We start from the raw sequence: 19713 nt of genomic DNA, 5'->3' as shown, positions 1-19713 counted from the left end.
CCACTCTTGACCCACATGGGGGCAATACTTGTCTTGGGGAAGGTTGCCTTTCTTAGAAAGACTGTGTCTTTCAACAACTGCTATCTACATGGAAATGTAGATGTCATATTTCACTTGTCCTACACTGATTGTAATTCATTTAAAACTGTCTTCAAAGGGCAGACTCTGAAACATTGATAGTTTCTCCTTCCTGCTTCCAGTGACGACAATACACTTATACTTAAAAAAAAAAAAAAAAAGTACATGGACTTCCATAAGAAAATTAGAGATTTTGGAACAATGTATATAGCATCTCTAAGTTAAAAATAGACATAGGACATTGATACAGAAAACCTGTCACTCTTATAAGTAATCGATTATTAAAGAGGAAACAACCTAGACAGGGATGTAGCAGTAGCAGCAGCAGGGAAGACAGCCTGGGCATGCCAGAAGCCCAAACATGGAGTAGTTGATCCAGGGGACACCTTTACTTTCCTTCCTGTATCACACACACTTTGGCTTGCTCCCCTGCCTGATATTACCCCTTCATTTAATACTTTCTAGTTAAGGCCCACACCTTAGCATGATATGGTCCCCACCACAAACCATGTCTCCTTCCCATTTATTCCCGACACTTCCCTTCTCAGTCAGTACTCAGCTGGACCAGCTACTGTTCACTCTTACAGCAGGCCTGCTTCCTCAGGCTGTAGGCCATGCACCTTGTCACCACTCCCTGCCACCCATCTTCCTCTTCCCTGGTTCTCTCTGTCATTCCTGAAGCTTCCTCTAGGTAGTCAGCATGCATTCCCCTGCCTCTGCCCTGCAGCACCGCTGGGATCCCTGTTAAAGTAGAAAAGTAGTTTATTCATAGACCTCTCCTGCTACATTGTAGACTAAGGGTCAGCTCTGCCCAGAACATCAACAGCTGATGGATGAATGAAGGAAGAGTCTGGTTTTAAATTTGGTTTGAAGTGAAACTGTCCCTTTTAAAACTTGTTACTCAAATCCTTGACCTCTTAAACGTTCTTACCCTAGTGACACATTGAGTGACTAACTGGAACTCTCATTTCATAAGTAAAATATGTCAACCCTAACAATGGGATATTTAGTTTGAATTGTGTCGTTTCCTATGTCACCAGGTTAATAAGAGCCCTCTACCCCCAGCCTGTCCCTCTGCAACAGGATGCTGTTGATGGCCCTGTGTGTTAACCTTCTACCTCCACGGCCGTAGATACTCACATCACTTGGGCAGGTTCTCTCAAATATGGTAGTGCATGTTCCTGGCCAGAGAGAGCCACTGCTGCTCAGTCTAGAGTGACCTTTCCCACCCTCTGTGTGGTCCTCCACATTTACCATTTACTTACTTATCACTCCAGGCTCATCTTACGGCTCTTTAAGGGCAAGACTTCTGAGTATAAATGCTTACTGTTTTCCTATTGCAATATTTGGTACAGGACAGGCTCTTAATAACCATTGTTTGGTTTTTGAGATAGGGTTTCTCTGTGTAGCCCTGGCTGTCCTGGAACTCACCCTGTAGACCAGGCTGGCCTCGAACTCACAGAGATCTGCCTGTGCTGGGACTAAAGGCGTGTGCCACCACCACCAGCTTTAATAGCCATTCTTGAGTGAATGAGTTCCACATTGAAACATGTTAACTATAGTTTCCTACCAATTGTCAACTAGTCTGAGTGAGACAGTACATTGAGCAGAGACAGTTCTCTTGCATTGGAGTATCCCCTGGAGTGGTGCAGGTCTTCATTCGGTCCTTAATATGTTGGCAGCGTAACTATACATAAATGTCAGTTGATCCAAGCCACATGTTAGAACAATCAAACCTGCCTCCTACATCTGTGACCTACAGCATAATCCTTATCAGACCATGGTGTGGGATAAGTCATTTGCAAGCAATTTAGCTTTGGGGGGAAAAAATGACAGTTGTGTGGCTCTGGGAAAGCCTGTCATTGTGTGGCAGTCATAGGACATATTTTCAAAGCTAGGATGCTACAACACTGTGATCTAATCCAGTCTTGTTGTCCACTGTTTCGTTTGTGGTTTCTTCGTGGAAATCTTGTTCTGTGGCACAGCTCTGCGTGTCACCATGAGCAGTCTGAGCACTCTTCCCTTGGTTGTTTGGTTGTTGACTTATCCTTCTCTGTCTCACAAATGAGAGACTGTGCCGAACAGAGAGATGGAGGGCACATTCTTTTCATGGTCAGGTTACTGTGCCTCCTTTCTGTACAAAGGATGGCTTATTACATCTGTACTTGACAATGTATTTAAAATCATTGCAAAGTTGAGACAGATTTTTCTTCCCTATTCCAGACAATCAGTATCCTTGTAAATAAGAATCCATAAAATTGTTCTGAGTATTAAATTTTTTTCAAGCATGTACAAATATACTGTGTTATTTGAGTTCCAAGGGTTTTATAATGTTTTTTACTTGGAAATCAAATTTTATATCTGAAAGGTTAATGGAGAAAACTAATTATGCTATCTGGTAACCAAATGTGTGATGAGACATTTGTCTCTGTAATTAACAGCAAGGATCTTTTATAGTTTCATAAAATCGAGTGCCTCATAGAGTATGCTGCAAGCATTTGTTTGGATGAGGTGTCCAAAACAGAGATGTTTATGGATGATATAAAGTTGAACTGAAATGGAATGCAGGTGTCTGTGCATCTTACAGCATTTCTCATTGTTGAAGTGGAAGCCAGAAGATTAATAACTTTACTTTGTCATGATAAAATAAGTAATGTGTTCTTGGAACAGTGGTACGGTACATAAGTTACTCAGTAATTCCAAGAATTTATTCTGTTCCAGGAATAATATCCTTAACAATTTATTTTTACAGAAAAAGTTGATGCAACATCACAGACTATGAAGTTGGTTATGTGGTTAATGGAATTATATCTCAAACATGACTTTATGCCTACATATAAAATGTACAGAATCCCACAAACATGCAAGGTTAAGAAAGATACAACTAAAAAGTACAAAGTCAGGGGAGGCAGAAGTTAAGGTTCTTCCATTAATACTAACTCATTCTCATTGCACATATATAATTTTTTTCGATCACAGCAAGACTTTAATGGGCACCTTAATATGCACTGCATGAACCATGGCTGGCGCTTTAGGGTCTCTCCACAAGTTCAGTGTTCTTCCTTTGAATGCTCCTCTGCAAGGGAGAGCCTGGTGCTGGAACACAGCAGAGATGTGTGGCCCCCACCTGACCCCACGCCCCCTGGTTTACTTTGGCCATTCTTTATTTGTCAACTAGAGGAAACTCTAACATCTTCCACCTTGGATGCACCAGGGAGAAGAGACAGATACCCCTTGGGAAAAGCTTCCATAAGACAAGATGGGGCAGAGGCACCCAGTGGTCCTGTTTGCCATCCAATACTTGCTTAATAGAAAGGAAAGGTTCTTTCGAAGATGCCCCAGTTGCCAGTTTACTTCCTTTTTTAAAATTTATTTATTTTAATTTATTTTATGTGCATTGGTGTTTGCCATAGGTGTCGGGTCCCCTGGATCTGGAATTACAGACAGTTGTGAGCTGCTGTTCGGGTGCTGGGAATTGAACCTGGGTCATCTGGAAGAGCAGTCAGAGTGCTCTTAACCACTAAGCCATCTCTCCAGTCCCCACCAGTTCACTTCTTCTAGATCAGTTTCCTAAAGCTTTCCTTAACTCAATCCTCCCAACGTCTCTGTTAGTATAATGTATTTTGTGTTCATTCTGTGGCTGTCTATTGAACAGACACCAATGCTGGACTAAGAGAAGTTCAACCCGCTGGACTGACACAAGGAAAGTAAAGGCTACTGTGGGTACTTAGAACAGCGGGGACTCCAGGGTAGTCAGGAACATGGCCCTTTACAAAGTGACCTTTTCTTTCAGTTCAGTGGTTTTAAGGATTCCCGAGTGTGCAAACCAGTGGGTCTCTGCATCTGCGTGTGTTTCTTCTGTCTTTCCTGGTGTCTTTTCCCTTCTGTGTGTTAGTTTTTGTTTTGTCATATTATATTTTCTTATCCCTTAGAAGCCTATTTGTTTTCTAATGAGGGGCAGAAAGGGGGTACATCTGGATGCGAGGGGATAGGGAGGAACTAAGAGGAGTAGAGGGAGGGGAACCATGATTGGGATGTAATATGTATAATAAAAGGAAAAGGAAAAGGAAGGAAGGAAGGAAGGAAGGAAGAAAGAAAGAAAGAAAGAAAGAAAGAAAGAAAGAAAGAAAGAAAAAGGCCTTTTAGCTGAGACCTAAAGACGGAGCATGTAGGTGGGGCTGGGCATTCAGAGAGATGATGGCGTAAGTAGACACTGTGACATGGAGGAGCTTCAGAACTGCTGGAAGGCCTTCCCTGTAGTCAAAGCAGTGGGCCTGCTGGCTGGATGTGGCAGTCACTAATTAGGTTCTGATTGAGTTGTTCGGAAGGGAGGCAGACATTACCTATGGGATTCTAATGTGCAGCTAGACCTGAATGCCCAGCCGTAGACATCAGGGGAGAGGTGGCAGGCAGCAAGACTCCAGAAAGGAGCGAGGAGGCCAGACAGGGAGGCTGGTAGCCATGTCAGGGAGCTGGTGCTTCATCCTGAAGTTTCTGGTGCTTCACAGCAGCAGGTAGAATAATTAGATTTGCAGTTTGAAAGAGCCCGCTAAGGTCAGGGTGGAATCGATTGGAGAATAGCACTGAGGCTTTTGGGTAGAAGCCTCAAGTAATGACAGGAATGGAGTTGTGGTAGTGATGGGGAAGCATCCTAGAGTAACTGAAAAATGACAAGGAACAGAACTTAATGATCTGATGGCTGGAGGAGTAGGAGAGAAGAGGAAGAGTCCCGGTTCTGGCTTGGACAGCTGAGTTGGCACCTTTTACTAAGGATTGGAGATAGGGACAGTCATAGCAAAATAAAGCTGGAGATACGCTGTTAAGATTGATATAGAGATGTCTAAGAGAGACTGTCTAATAGACAATTGAATATATGGGTCTGGGGCTCTGAAGTAAAGTCTGCACTGGAATTCTGTATACAGATGGTTAGTGGAGACCAGAGAGAGTCAGTAACTCCAGAAAGAATGTGGAGGGCAGGAAGATACCTGAACAGGTGTCCTGAAAAACTAATACATTAGAGACTCTTTTGCTTACCAGTGGTTTTGACATAGAAATGAGTTGTGATATCAATTTAGTGGATTATCACCAGCACTGACTATAATAACAGAAGCAGTAGTAGTAATAATAATTAATAAATAGAAAATATCAAAGTGCATTGCATGCAAGCATAATGAATTAATGAAATTCATGAAACTGTCATCATATTTGTGTGCGTGCTACCCATGTTCTAGGTTGTCATGGAAATGTGTTTCTTACTTGAACCATGGTCAAGAAGTTTGGAAGCTACTTATTTAAGCTACCATTGCTTAACTCTAGGGATTTCCCATTAGTCTCACTCATGAAAGACTGCCACCCTCCAGGTGCCTTTGGGTGCAAGGTTACCCAAATTCATGAGCTCTTTAAAGAAAAAAGCTGCAAATGAGACCTGTTTTCAGCATCATCTATGTTATTTACATTGAAAACAAAACTGCATGATAGCATGTGTACTTAACTTGCAGTATTTTAAATTTTCTAATTACTGAAGAAATGTAATACAGCCAGTACTCAGTCGTGTTCACATTTAACTGATCCATGATGTAGATATGGAAATTAACATCTTGGGAAACAGAGTTTGCTCTTGTGTATTAGAGCTCTGTCAGAAGATTTCTGTACAGTAGATTAGAGGATCAGCATTTCAAATTATATTGAAAAGGCTGTCTCTTTCCAAACAGTAAGTTATGAATATTTCATCTCTTACTGAATGAAGGCAAGGTTTTTATTTACGTTACTATAGGAATTCAGGAGCATCTCATTTTTATTGTTGCTTCTGTGTTTATTGTTGCTTTTGTTTTGTTTTGCCTTCACAGTGCTGGGAATTGGAGACAGCTCTTAATCTACAGTCTTGTTATTCTTGTCCTGTGTGTATTATCAGCTTTTTGCTATATGTGTCACAGAATCACTAACATAAATACATTCAGATTCTACTTTTCCCAATAAAACATTTGTCTTTCATAAAACTAACAGATTTATATGAATCAAGTTTCTAATTTAAAAGGAAATGTATGAGCCTCATTGTTCTTAGTCTGGAGTAGCACAGCCAAGTCAGATGCATAAAGATGGCCCTCTAAGGATTCCATGGTTACCATCACATGTTGACATAGTGACGTGGCCAAGGTACTAAGCTGCATCTAGATTATGTGACAGCAATTCCCTGGACATTACACATCGTGAACTCAGCACAGAGTTCCCTCTGCCTTTCACTGTCTATTTGAGTGGGCTGTCAGGTAGTGAAGCCCATGGACCTAGAACCTGGCTACATCCAGTTCAGTTTTCTAATGCTTCCTCCAGTTTCTCCTGAGAAAAGTGCAGCTACAAAGTTGGAAACTCTCTGCTTATTCTTGGGCTGAGCATGTGTGTCTGATTCTTCTGCCACTGTACATCTCAGGATAACCATGAATGCTGCTCAATGTATTTTTGGTGATAATATCATGTTGTAATGGCTAGAGATTGGACACTCCTGAAGAGAATACTTGCTAGAGGGCCTAGGACCAGGTTCTCAACCTTCCTAATGCTGTGATCCTTTAATGTGGTGGTGACCCACAATCATAAAATCATTTTCATTACTAATTTTGCTACTGTTATTAATCATAATGTAAATATATGATATGTAGGATATATATCTAATATGCAATCCCCAAAGGGGTTGTAACCCATAGGTTGAGAACTCTTGGTCTATGCCAATATAAAAGCTCTATAAAAAGTAGCGCTTAACATTATTTCCCCTAAATACATACAAATTCCTTTATAAAACACAGAACTTACATGGGATTTCAATGGAAGATGATCTCAAGCACATATTCTATGTGTTGTAAAATATACAACACCCCAGAACCTTCCTTTCCTGACTTTCTGTACTGTGTTCCCTAGCAACATCAGCCTTTTCTGCCTAACCCCATCGTCATGCTTTCATTCCCAAAGCTATCACTACCACTTGCCTTATACTTAGTTTTAGATACCAAGTTGGGGGTGTGTGTGAATAATTTTTCTTCAGAAAAGCAATACATATTTGAAAGTTAAAATTTGTGAAGTTAAAAATGGGGGTAAAAAGTAAATGATCCCATCACCATTGCACCCTCAATGTTAATAATTATGTTTGTGGAAATATGTGTCTGTAAATGTGTGTATATTACCAGGAGAGAAAATGGAATTACATCATCATGTGTTGCATTTTTTTTCACTTTACTAAATCTACATTTATTTCACTCATAATTATTACCTACCTTAAACCAACCAGGCAGTTGTACTGGTTATCCAGTAATGAATGTGATCATTGTGAACATGGCCTTCATGGAGTTTATGCATGCTTTCAAATTCTTATGCAGTGGTCTGATTCACTCCCTACTTATCTGTAATGTCATTCTATAAATGCTCCATCAATAACATTTGGGTTATCCCTAATATTTCCTTAAGGAAATGATGCTACAGTGACTACCCTTGCACTCTGTCACAGATGGTTGTTGAACTGTTTCTTGTAGGATTAATTCCTACAAGTGGGCTTGCCAAATTTCACTCCAAAAAGGTATTTTGTTTTGTTTTACCAAATTATATACCTACCAGGAGCATATTTAGATAGGTATACCCCATTCAAAAATGGGCTTTATGAGCTTATGATATTTGCTAAATTAGAGAATAATGAATTTCACATTTTCATTAAATTAATCATCAGAGACATAACAATTTAACTATTTATCGCATCACTTACTCCTCTTGTGGATCATCTTTGTGTCACTCTTCTAGTTTTCAGTTTAGCGGTGCCCTCAAAGATGTGACAGCATATTTACAGTCTAGATGCCCTTACCAAAGTATCTGATTCACCAATGTAATAATCTGTGGCCACTTTTTTGCCTCTTTCATGTTCAGTGGCATTCAGACTATGCTGTGTGGAGCCCTTGGAGTTAGTTCTTGAATGCCCTCCAAGGCCTTACAGGAAGCCGGGACCTGGCACAACCTCTTCAGCAGAGCTTGCTCTTCTTTATGTTGGGGTTTCACTAAAGATTGTGGCTTAAAAGGGTTCACTTAGAAAACCGTTGCTCTCTCCTGTCAACTGTTGCTTCTCAGATCATGTTTTGCTGAGTTGGAACCCAGTCTTGCATGTTCCTGGTAAGCACCCCTAAACGCCCCCCATGCCTGTTGGGAGCCTTGATAATATTTGCGTGTTAATAGGAGTCTGGAATGAGGTGCTAATCTCAAGTCCTCTCATAGCAGAGCCTACTTCAGATTCCTTTACTTCCAATTCATTGGCTGAGATTTCTGGTGTGAAAGAACTGCACTGTAGACATGAGGCGCCTGTCTCCCTCTGCCCTTCCTCACTGCTAGCATTTCACAGCTTATAGCTTAGTCTCCCCCAAGACATGGTCCCTCACCAACCTGTGCAGGTGTCTGAGAGGAACTATGTTAGGCCATTATACTATTTCTGGCAGCACACTACTTCCCCATGATGAGCTCAACTTTTTTGTATTTGCTTTAGCATGCCATTACCTGAAAAATGCAAGGAGTTTTAGGCATGTTTTTTAAAAGTACTCGGGGGTGTTGTGCAACCCTCATCCCTGTCTGCTTTCAGGGCGTTTATCATCTCCAACAGAAAAGTGTTCTCATTGTCACCTCGTGTACAGTGCACCGATGCTAGCATTTCTGACCTGGAAAGGCCAGCTCTTAGGACCGTCCAGGGCCTACCGTCCAACCTGGAAGCGATTTCTTCAGTCTGCTTTTTTCCTTGTTGATAAAGAACAGTGTCCTACTCATGACACCCTTAGTGTATTTAAAGATAATTAAATCACTCAGCTAACCTCTTTTCTGCTTCTTTTAATCATTTTTTTTGTTGAGTTTTTCATTATTTCAGCCTCTTTAAGACAAAACTGGACACAATAGTGTAATAAACACCTAAACAACAGTGAGCATAGTAAGGTTATATGCAACTACCCCTGACTCTGTCCTTTAGTTCTGCTAAAGCAAGTGAGCGGTACACTCCATCCTGGGACAAGGAGAGTGAGGAATGGGATTTGTTGATTGCCTCAAGATTGTGGAATTCAAAAGGAATAGGTTTCACTCACCTTCTAGCTTAGAAACAAATGTAGTCATACCCCCATTAATGTTTAAATGAGCATTTTGAGCTGTCTGCATCCTATTATATATTAAGAGAAGATCCAGGTCCCTATAAGGTGTCCAACAATCCATGGAATTGCTAGTGGCCCTCTGGAGTATCTGTCCAGAGAGGGCAGCCAGCTGAGAACCAGTGCCAAAGTTTTGCCTCCTTGGTCAAGTTTACACGTTTGCATTTCCAGGTGCCTGCGCATTACCTGACTGTATCAAAACAAGGTTCTTGGGGCTGTGGTATAGCTCAGAGACCCAGCAGACTCTAAGGCTGTGACTTCAGTCCCCAGCACCACAAATAAGCAAACAAGGCTTTTGTAATTCTTTGGCTGCTGTTAATATTCATCCGGGTACACGAGCCAGAAACCTGGGAGTTATCTGTCATTGATTTTTCTTTGACATCCTTCCACCCCATCCCTTCCAGAAGCTCATCACTAAACCCTTTGGATTAAACTCCTTTAATGTCTTCTTTCCCTTTCCCACCCCTAATTGTGTCAAAAACTCATCTATGTAATCTTTAGCAATACTCACCCGGATTTCTCTCCACACATGAGTTTCACCATATCTTCCCAGATTGTTTTTCTAAAGGACTTATCTGATCGTTTCTTATCTTTCAAGACTAAAAAGATGGTGAATTTAAGTTACCTAGTACAGTAACTCATTGTCTCCAGAGTAAGATTCTCCCTCGACCTGGCATGTAAGGCCATTGGTGTGATGGTGGCCTCACTGTGCCTCCCCTTACCTGCCGTGTCTTTAGGACTATGAAACTCCTGGCACACAGAGCTGCTAATCACCAAGAGTGGGCGGTGGCACATCTCTGTGGGCATCTTTCTGAGGCTAGAAGAGGGCGGTGTTAGCAGCCAGAGGAAAGCCAGTTTCGCTCTCCCCGCCCAAAGGGAATGAATTCATCCTTAATCCAGGGGGCTGCAAAGAAAGCAGCATCTTGGGGAAGAATCATGTCCCAGCTTCAGGAAGAAGACTGAAAATGTGCTCTGCAAATAGGCAGTTTGCTAACTGAAGTTCTAGGACACAGAAGAGAAGGGGTCACTGGACCTGGGAGAACTGGGGATGGTTTTCAGAGCAACAGATCAGTACAGAAGGATTTGGGGAAAGGTGATGAGAAATTTGGAGGGGAGTGTCTTTCAGTTTGTACCTGGTGGTCTTTGTATCTCTGAGCCCCTGATAAATGTCTGTTGAATATATTCAAGTGCCGTTTCACTCTGTCCTTGTTTACTACTTCTGTGTTAGCCTCTGTTTCCACTAGGCCTCTTTCTGTTTTATAAGCCATTTCCTTCCATTTCTCAAGAAGGGCCTAAAGAATGTCTACTATATACTAGCACTTGGTGATCTGTAGTGCAAGTGCATGGTGCCTTTGTGAGAGAATAAGACCCACGGAGGTGACATATTATTATCTTTTTCTTGTAGTACCCAGAGCAAATAATTATGTCCTGTCAGGTATAACCTGGCCAAATTAGAGAGAGTCTGTGTGGAGATGGCCATGTTGTCCTCTTACTTATCACATCATGCATCACCTGAATTTTTTATGGGAAGGAAAGTGATCTAATAGTCTTGACATTGAGTGAAGAGTAGAGTCAGCCTATAGTGTTTTCTGGACCTTGTCTTCTCCGGTTACTCTCCACCTCACTTTGTTCAGACAGAATCTTTTATTGAACCTCCATTGAGCCTACTGACTCAGCAGGATTGGCTCTCTGTAAGCTCTCTGGACTCACCTGTCTCCTCCCCTCCCGATGCCAGCACCGGAGTTACAGGTATCTACTGCCGTGCTCAGCTTTTGTATGGGTCTGGGGATCTGAACTCAGGTCCTCACACTTGCATAGCAAGCGCTTTTCTGACTGAGTTGTCTCATGGGCTCCATAACTATATACTCTAAAAAGGAATTAAATTGAGGCCAACAAGACAGCTGTATAGCATGGCTCAACGAGGATGTGATTTCTTTTGTTTGTCTTTCCTAAGTAGAGTAGTCTCTTGGAGCTGAGAAGATAGATATACATGGGCTTGGAAAGATATCAGGAGGTCACAGGTTTTCTTATAGAATCTTGTATCTCTAAATGGTACCTCGGTCCTGAGACTGTTTCTGATACCCGTTCACAGAAAAGACACTGATGCATTAGACTCAGAAAGACCAAGAGTCAACCAGTCCCTTAATCCTCCGGAAGCATTAGGTGTTTAATTAACATCTTGGAAACTATGAACTGCCTGAACACTTTCTAGACTATTTCTGTACACCTCATAGGTTATCGTAGGTTATTATAGTTGAGTTCTAAGTCAAACCGTTATGATTCCAAAAACTAAAATAACTTGTTCATAGCCAATAGCAAGTCAGTGCAGTTGAGAAGTGAATCTGCATCTTCAGAAGACCATCCTAATCTACTGTTCTCCAGGCTGACACTTGTTGTCTGGGCCCACGTCTCGGCCCATCTGTCTGCCTCCCCTTTCTGGAGAGTGACTCAGCTTTTCTGTGGTGCCTGCTTTAGTGGTCGAGTCTCATTTCCGACCTTCTGCCCCATCTGTCCTGAATGTACAAGCAAAGCTCTTTCCCTCTCTCTGCCAAAACTGCCTGTCCAAGAGTCCCAGGGTTTCCTTCACCCCGGGAACACTGTCAGAGACAGTAGCCTCAGCTTTTCCTCACTTTTTCTCCAGACAGTAAGTATCCAGAGTCCATTCCTGAACGCTGACCTGTCCACTAAGGAGCCCAACCTGCTGCTTCTAAGACACTCCCCTCAACCAGTCCTTTCCAGCTTCCCTCTGGTCTCTCGACTTGTTTCCGAAGAATTCTGCAGTCGTGTGCAGTTTTCTGTTTTCTGTCCTTTAAAGTGCCCCGCAGTCCCTGGACCTTGAACCTGCGTCCTTCCCAGCTCCCCTGCTTTCGCCGTTCCCCTGGCACTTTGGGTTTAGGTTCTGCTCAGTTTATCCTTCCTTCGGAAGGTGTTTTGACCTTCGGAGAGGCTGCCCACCCCCAGGTCCTTCTGTGTGCTACCACCTTCTTTCTTTCTTTACTCCAGGCTGCTTAGGATTCTGGAATCAGCACAACCAAGGTTGTATTTTGTTGTATGTAAAGCTTCAGTTATATTTTCAGTCTTAATCTTTACAGGCCCAAGTTGTAGAACTGTGAAACTAAATCATGACAAAGCATCTTTGCCCTTACGTTATTCCAGAATCCTCGTGATTTCCTCCCACCCCCATGGTAGCACTTTGTCATCGAATGCTAGCCTCCAAACATAGGTGAACCTTGGTCAAGAAGCATCTCTCTTCCTGTAATGTATAGGGTTAATGCAGAGAGGTGGCCTGGCACTCGCTCAAGAACCTGTTAGCCTAGCTAGCCTCCTTTCCCAGGAGTCACAAGTGAAGGAAAGGCAGCAGCTAGCTTGTGCCAGCGGAGACCAGCCTGTGCACAGCTCCTGGTACTTCATGGCCAATCTGAGCAAAGGGGCCAAGAGTGGAAACATGGGGCAAAGACGCTTCCTCCTGCTGAGTGTTAGGTGGCTGGGAAAGCCAGTGTCTGACACTGAGAGCCTACTTTGCCAGTAGGCTGTTTGCAGAATTCCTCTGGGAGCTCTTCCAGACACACCCTGCTCCATAGACATAGTGAGAATGGTATAAATTTCGTTGATTCTGCATTATTTAAATCGTGCTTGGTCATTCATTCTCATAAAATCTGGAGTGTGAGTTATTGTTTCTGAATTATAATTTTGCTGGTGTTTGAAATAGAAAAAAAATTTATAACCAATTAAGATATTTCTCCTCTCAGTCATATGTTAACACATAATAATATAAATTTAGGAATCTTTTTCCTGCATTCTGTCCAATATGAAAGGCAGAATTAATATTTTTATTACCATTTTTAAAATTCAAGGGCCTAGGGTGCTTGCAGTAGATTAGAGTACATGTTTAGCATGAGTTGATCCCCAGGCTCCAACCTCCACCCCAAATTTTGAAGTTACTTATTTCAGAATAGCTTATAAAATTTCCTTGCACAACATTTGGTAATAAAATACATTAATGAACTGAATATCTAAGTAGATACTACAGAGTACATAGGTTTTTCTGAAACCACCAGGTTCTACCTGAAAAATTTGGTTTATATGATTCATTAAACATCATTTATTTGTGATGCTACACTTTTCCTAATAGTTTCTTCTGTCTTTTTCTTCTTCTAACATTTTAAATTTCAAGCATTTATTAGGCTGTGAAGTATGTAGTATGGAGTAAGACTTTCAATGCTTATGTTAGAACAAAGCACACTTCATCTCTAAGATGATGCTTGTCACTACACAGTTGAAGGTCACAGAGAGCTGAGCAGGTAGTGTGGTGGTGTAGCATGCATCCAGCATGGAGCAGGCCCTGGCTTTCCTCCGGCACCACAGGAGAGAAGAGAAGACAGTGTGTCTGCAGCAGCTTGAAATATCTGTACAATTTTATAATTGTGTTTATTAAATATAAGTATAGCATAGAGATAGATTAGTTTTTTGTTTTCTTTTGTTTGGGGTGGGGGAAGGATCTAATGTAACTCTGGCTTGCCTGGAACTGGCTATGTAGACCAGGCGGGCCTCTAACTCCCAGATCTGCCAGCCTCTGCCTTCTGAATGCTGGTATTAAAGGCATGCACCACCACACCCACCTGAAGTGCCTAGGATTAAAAAAAAAAAAAAAATTAAAACATTCCCTGAGGGAAAAAGATTCTTAATAAAGAAGTTGAAATTCAAAAAAACAAAACAAAAAACAGATCTGGAGACTGTTTGTACAATAATGTAAATATGTGTTCCTGAACTGTAAACTTGGAAGTAGTTAAGATGGTGAATTTTAGAACATACACATTTTTTCATCATCACAAAAGAAGTCAGTGTAAGTGAAATGAAGTTTAGAAACAGTGGTTACCTTTTGCACAAAGTTCCAAGTTGGCACTTCGAGGAATGTGCATTGGATTTGGGTTGGAGAGTCCAGCGTGATGAATTTGGTTTCTAGCAGAAGGCAGAGCAGAGAGGCTGCACTTCCCTTCTCAGGCTGACACAGCCAGTGTTTAGAGCAGGGATCCATGCAACAGCCTCATTCAGGAGAAGCAAAGACCTCCCTGCTGGCTATGCTGGCCCTCAGTGTTTCTCCCATTATTTCCTATGAAGGCAATGTTGCCTCCAACAGTGTGCCATCCTAGAAAATACCTGCTTTAAACAACTCTACTTCCAACCTTCTTTGTTTTGGCCTCTGCTCTCTGAGGCTGACAGATAAGGGTGCAGAGAAGTTTCTGGTTCCCTTCCTGCCATCCATTTGAGTTACACACAGATGGCTGTGGTTGAGCCTACTGGCCCCATCTTTGGTCTTCTGTCTCAGCTTTTTTTCCTATGACCCCTTCCTCCTAACATACTTCCAAAGAGGACATTGAAAGTTGGTTTCTGATCATACACTACAGAAAGCTTTTTCTCAGCGAGAACCTGGCCAGAAAGTTGTTTAAATGAGATGTGTCAGGACTGTGATCTTTAGGCCGTAGCCAGTTTTCCTTCCTTTCCACTTTGTTAATTATTTAAGAGTATGGGATCAGTCTTCTTTCCCATTTCCAAAGAAGTACTGTTTGCTTTGGAGATTATGGCAGTGGACTACTCATGTTTTCTTTTCTTCTGTTAAGTTATGGTGCTAACTTTGGCCCTGTTTCCATTAGGAGATGAAAACATGGAAATTAAAAAACAGATTACAGGGATGAGAAGATTGCTGAACGACAGCACTGGCAGAATATACCAGCGTGTTGGCAAAGAAGGAGAAAAACTCAAAGAAGAGCCCCAGGATTTGGAGTTAGTCTGGCCCCAGCGTCTGAACTCCACGGCCGAGGCCCCACAGGGCCTCCACCCTCCTTCACGTGGGGCATGGAATGAACTACCAACCCAAAGCGGGCAGTTCTCAGGGCAGTATGGTACACGTTCTAGAACCTTCCAGAGTCAGCCCCACACCTCTGCAAGTTCCAATGGTATGATTGTCCAACATTCAGAATATCTTTGTGGGCAGGTATCCTGGCTTCCTTCATCCCTAAATATTGCGTTTGTTCTTGGAGATCCATTTATGAAGGCCTCCCTTAGTCACCCACCTCGCTGGGTTCTTTCTACTTTCTTTGTGTGGGACTGAGGCTCTACTACTAGTCTACTCATCAACAGCTCTGCTCCTTTGCCGTGTTGTGTAAGAGGCAGAAGGGGAGGGCGTAAAGAGAAAGTCTCAAGTATGTAAGAGCTCCAGACTTGAGAGGAAAGTCCGCGGGTCTGTGCTTTCCTGGTAGAGGTTTAATGAAGTAAGAATTCTTACCCGCCAGCACACAGACGGGCTTGTCACCAGAGACTGGACATTAGTGCGGCAGCAGCTCCTGTTAGCACTAACAGAAGTTGTTACTAATGTGTTGTGTTACTAATGCATGCTCTAGCTTATCCCTTCACTTCACTTCACCATCAGGAGAGTCCTCGTTAGAGAGGCTTGCAGCTTTACCTCTTATAAAAGCCCTGTCTTCTACCTATACTTCAACGCTGAAACTCATCCCTTTAAAGTAGTGTTTCTCAACCTGTGAGTCGTGACCCCTGTGGGGAAGGTTGAAGTATCCTTTCACAGGGGTTACCTAAGACCATTGGGAAACATGGATACTTACATTACGATTCATAACAGTAGCAAAAGACAGTTATGAAGTAGCAACAAAAGAATTTTGTGGTTGGGGGTCACCACAACATGAGGAACTATATTAAAGGGTTGCAGCCTTAGGAAGGTTGAGAACCACTGCTTTAAGGTAAAATTTCTTTAAAATCTCTGACTTAGTTAAGTAGGGAGTGGGGTTCTAAAATTTCTCAAAGCTTAAGGGAAATAATGGATGCTTTTCTTGGTAATATTAATTTCTCATCTAGTGACATTGGATGTTACTTGCTTTATAAATTATGTATGGATGTGCAGATCTGTAGTTTACACAAAGAACAAAGGAAAAATAAGGCATTTCAGATTCCTTGAAAAGTTAAGGATTTTCTTCCCTTCGTTTTCATTTTATGATATCCTCTGGTTTTTATTTTTTTTTCCTTAAACACAATTCACAGTAACCAGTTCAGGGGACTGAGAAGCCATCCTGAGACACTGATGAGACAGTAGGGGACCCTAGAGCTGTTCGGTGTCTTCTCTTCTTCTCAGTATTCCATAGGCAAGTATCAAGTTCACATGCTGGCAGACTTCCAGGCTCGAGGACGATCGCTCCTCAAAGCCTCCTCCATAAAAATTAAAAGTCAGTTCTCTTTAAAATTGGAAAATGATTTATAATGAGCTGAGAAGGGCTCGTTTGTCCTCTAAAAATCATAAAGACAGTGCTCAGGTTAGTGCCCAGGAATATTCTGTAAAGCCCTCTTCACTCCACTGCCAATACAAGAAAAAGGGGGCCCTTTGGGAATATAGTGAGTGTGATCCTCCCGCATCAGTGATTTTGGGGTAACAGTCTGTTTACCAATATACAAGAATGTTGGATTTACTTTAGAAACTGTTACTAATACTACAAGTTAACAAAAAATTCCTCCAAATCAGAGTCAAAATAGATCATTCATGTGTCTTGCTTATAACATTTCAGTAAAAATATATTATACAAGGGACTACAGAGAGAGTTTGGGTTGTTAAAATGTCAGTCACGTAGTGTGGAGACCTGAGTTCAAAGCCTCAGAACCCACATAAAATCCAGATGCAGCTTCTGTAATCCCAGCACTAGCAGGATGAAGTCAGGAAGAACAGTCTGGCCACTCAGTCTGAGCAGATCAGTGTGCTCCAAGTTCTTTGAGAGACCCTGTCTCAGAAAACGGTGCAAATAGTTCAGGGAAGACAGCTGACATCAACCGCTACCCTCCACACACCCCCATGCACGCTCATGTGATTTTATACATATACTCACACATACCATGCACACATAGACATATAAAACGTTTTATACAGTTGGCTCCTGAATAATGTATGTTGAAATTATGCACATCTGCCTGTAGGAAGCTGTTTTGTAGAGATTTGCAACAGTTTGTGCAAACTCTCAGATGGACCTCATAGCCTAGAGAGAATACAAAATTATGGGAAAGTTAGGCATGTCATCATTGCATGAAATATGTAGATAATATCATTTATGGTTTACCATTATCATTTACTACCAAAATACATACACCTCTTATTTAAAAAAAAAATCAAGATTTATTACAACCTAGGCATATGAACACTATAGACTATTCACGATGTGATTTGCAGTTAAGAGAAATGTAAACAAATGTAAATTTTTCAGCTACCTCCTGTTACCACTGTGGGGAATTAAAAGTGGAGTGGGATCTTTAGCTTCACTTGAGGCTATGCCCTGCCACCTCCAAGAGCTGCTGAAGGATACAGCTGTGACTGCCGTGTGTTTCTTTGGGATAGTTGGTGATACTAAAGTTGGCCCACCTCTCTTTGCTAGCATTTGAATGTTAATACTTGTGCTACTGCAGAAGTAACCTTTAATTCTTTTATTGTTTTGCTGTGGTAAACTTCAGTGTCTACAAATAGTGAGTATTATAGGAGTTGGATTATAGCCAATATATAAAACACAGAATTGAAACAAAACCTTAGACCTTGATCTCCCCTACTGTTGGAAACTTAAGTAGCTGCCCCTTCCTTAGATTGCCCCAATTCATGGTTGATAACCTGGGGCTGGAGCAATCCAGTTGCGGAGGTTTTCTCCAAATGTGCTGTTTTAGTTCACAAACAGTGGGGAAATGCTTGTGCACATGCAGGGGAAGCAGAGAAGAGGAGCTTTGTTAAGGAGAACGCAGTCAATTTAAACAGTGAGAAGGAGTCTGGTGATGGAGATTGTAAGAAGCAGATTGTAAGAAAAGAGGGGTACTACAGACAACCTACAGACACTGCGGAGCTTCCAGGCAAAGTGCTGTGCCCTCCCATCTGCCTCCTGCTTCTCCCAACCGCAGCCAGAGAATATGGCAGAAGTTCTTGTGTAGCCACAGCTCTTCCCTCGTTGTTGACATGGCAGGCCTACCAGTAAGACTAGTTTCCGTTAGGCTGCTTTGGCTCTTAATGTGAACTTTGTAACATGCACGCTAACCGTGGTTTTGTGAGGCTGATGCAGACCTGGGACTTTTTGGTTTTGCTTTTGCTGTTTGAGGAGGTAGCATGAGGGCTGGAGAGATGGCCCAGCCATTTAAGGCTAGGCTCACAACCAGAAATGTAAGAGAAAGTTGCATGAGTGTTTATCACGACTTGTCAGAGTGTTGTTCTCTAAGATGAACTGGCCTGGCAGTAGACAGGCCTGCCTTGGCAGAGCATTGTGTGCCTGTGTTCACACAGACCCTGCTACCTGTGACCCAGCATGCTCCTTACAAACAGAAGGCTGGATAATTAGATAAAGTCAGATCCCTGAATTCAGGTTGTGAAAATTACTAGGCACATTTTCTTCTGGCACAGTTTGATGATAATTGTACATACTTCAAAATCTTGTCAAGATACATTTTTGTTTTTTTTTTTCCTTTTCTTTATAATTATTTTTTGCATGCTTTGGAAGTATATCATTTTTTTCTTTCCTGCTTAGGAGAACTTCCAGGGGTGAATTCATCAGCTGGATCCAACTGTTGTACTTGTAACTGCCAGTCAACGTTGCAGGCCATTCTCCAAGAACTCAAGACCATGAGGAAATTAATGCAGTTTCAAGCAGGTACAAAGATCAGCCCTCCAAGTGCATCCTTTGCTTGTGAGTGTGGAGCTGACATCATCAGTTGTGTGCATTGTCCTTTTGTCCCACACTCCTCCTTGCTGCCTTGCTGTGCCTTTTCAACTGTTCATTTTCTCGACTTTTTCAACAACCTGTGATTTTGTCTTATTTGGTTTTTTTTAGCAAATCCAACAAATTTTGTTATTGCCCCTAATACTGCTGTCAGGCTTATGCACATGAACTCAGCCTACTTCATCCCATGATCTCCTGGTACTTCACAAATGCCAGTTAATTAAATTTTGGAATATCTTATGTGAAAGAGCCCTTCAGGAAATACAAGCTTCCCTGTTGAAGATGCTCAAGGACGTGAGCAAATGAGAAGTGGTGAGCCACAGGCTCTGCTTGTGACTTCTCTGCTTGCATCAGGATGTAGATGATCAGACGTACCTCATATCTGTCCACTTCCTTCACTTGACTTTCTCTTCTCTTTGTCATTGGGGAAGGTGAACAATAGAACAGGGCGTGTATTAGCTGGGAATTGAATTCCCAGTTTCTCAGCCTCTAGCTGGACAACTTCTAGGCCTCCCCATTCTCATCTGTGAATGGAGTGTTAGTATCTACTTCTTGGGGTTGTTTTTAAATGTGAAGGAGATAGCAACAGAAAATGAGATTTTTGTAAGGTAGGCTGCATGCCTCAGTGTCTTCTAAAGGTCCCTCCGCTCTCTGTAGAAGTTTGGAAGTCAAGGGTTAGTGGTTTATTTTCCAATCTTCACAATTAGAAAATCGGAATTTTTATTTTGTCACATATGCAAAAAATA

General features: G+C 42.0%; 1 protein-coding gene across 1 annotated transcript in view; it reads left to right on the top strand.

Annotated features, from left to right (window-relative positions):
- The window catches only part of Bend7 (BEN domain containing 7), a 46600-nt gene that overhangs the window by 10568 nt on the left and 16319 nt on the right, over window positions 1–19713 (top strand). Inside the window, exons 3-4 of the mRNA XM_036188875.1 lie at window positions 14879–15181; window positions 18776–18898. Of these exons, the coding sequence (XP_036044768.1) occupies window positions 14879–15181; window positions 18776–18898 (426 nt within the window). The remainder of the gene's footprint in view (window positions 1–14878; window positions 15182–18775; window positions 18899–19713) is intronic.

The sequence above is a fragment of the Onychomys torridus genome, chromosome 5 (assembly GCF_903995425.1).
Source record: "Onychomys torridus chromosome 5, mOncTor1.1, whole genome shotgun sequence".
In the NCBI taxonomy this organism is placed as follows: domain Eukaryota; kingdom Metazoa; phylum Chordata; class Mammalia; order Rodentia; family Cricetidae; genus Onychomys; species Onychomys torridus.
Note: the sequence above shows the minus strand (reverse complement) of the source record. Positions and strands in the feature narration are given on the sequence as shown.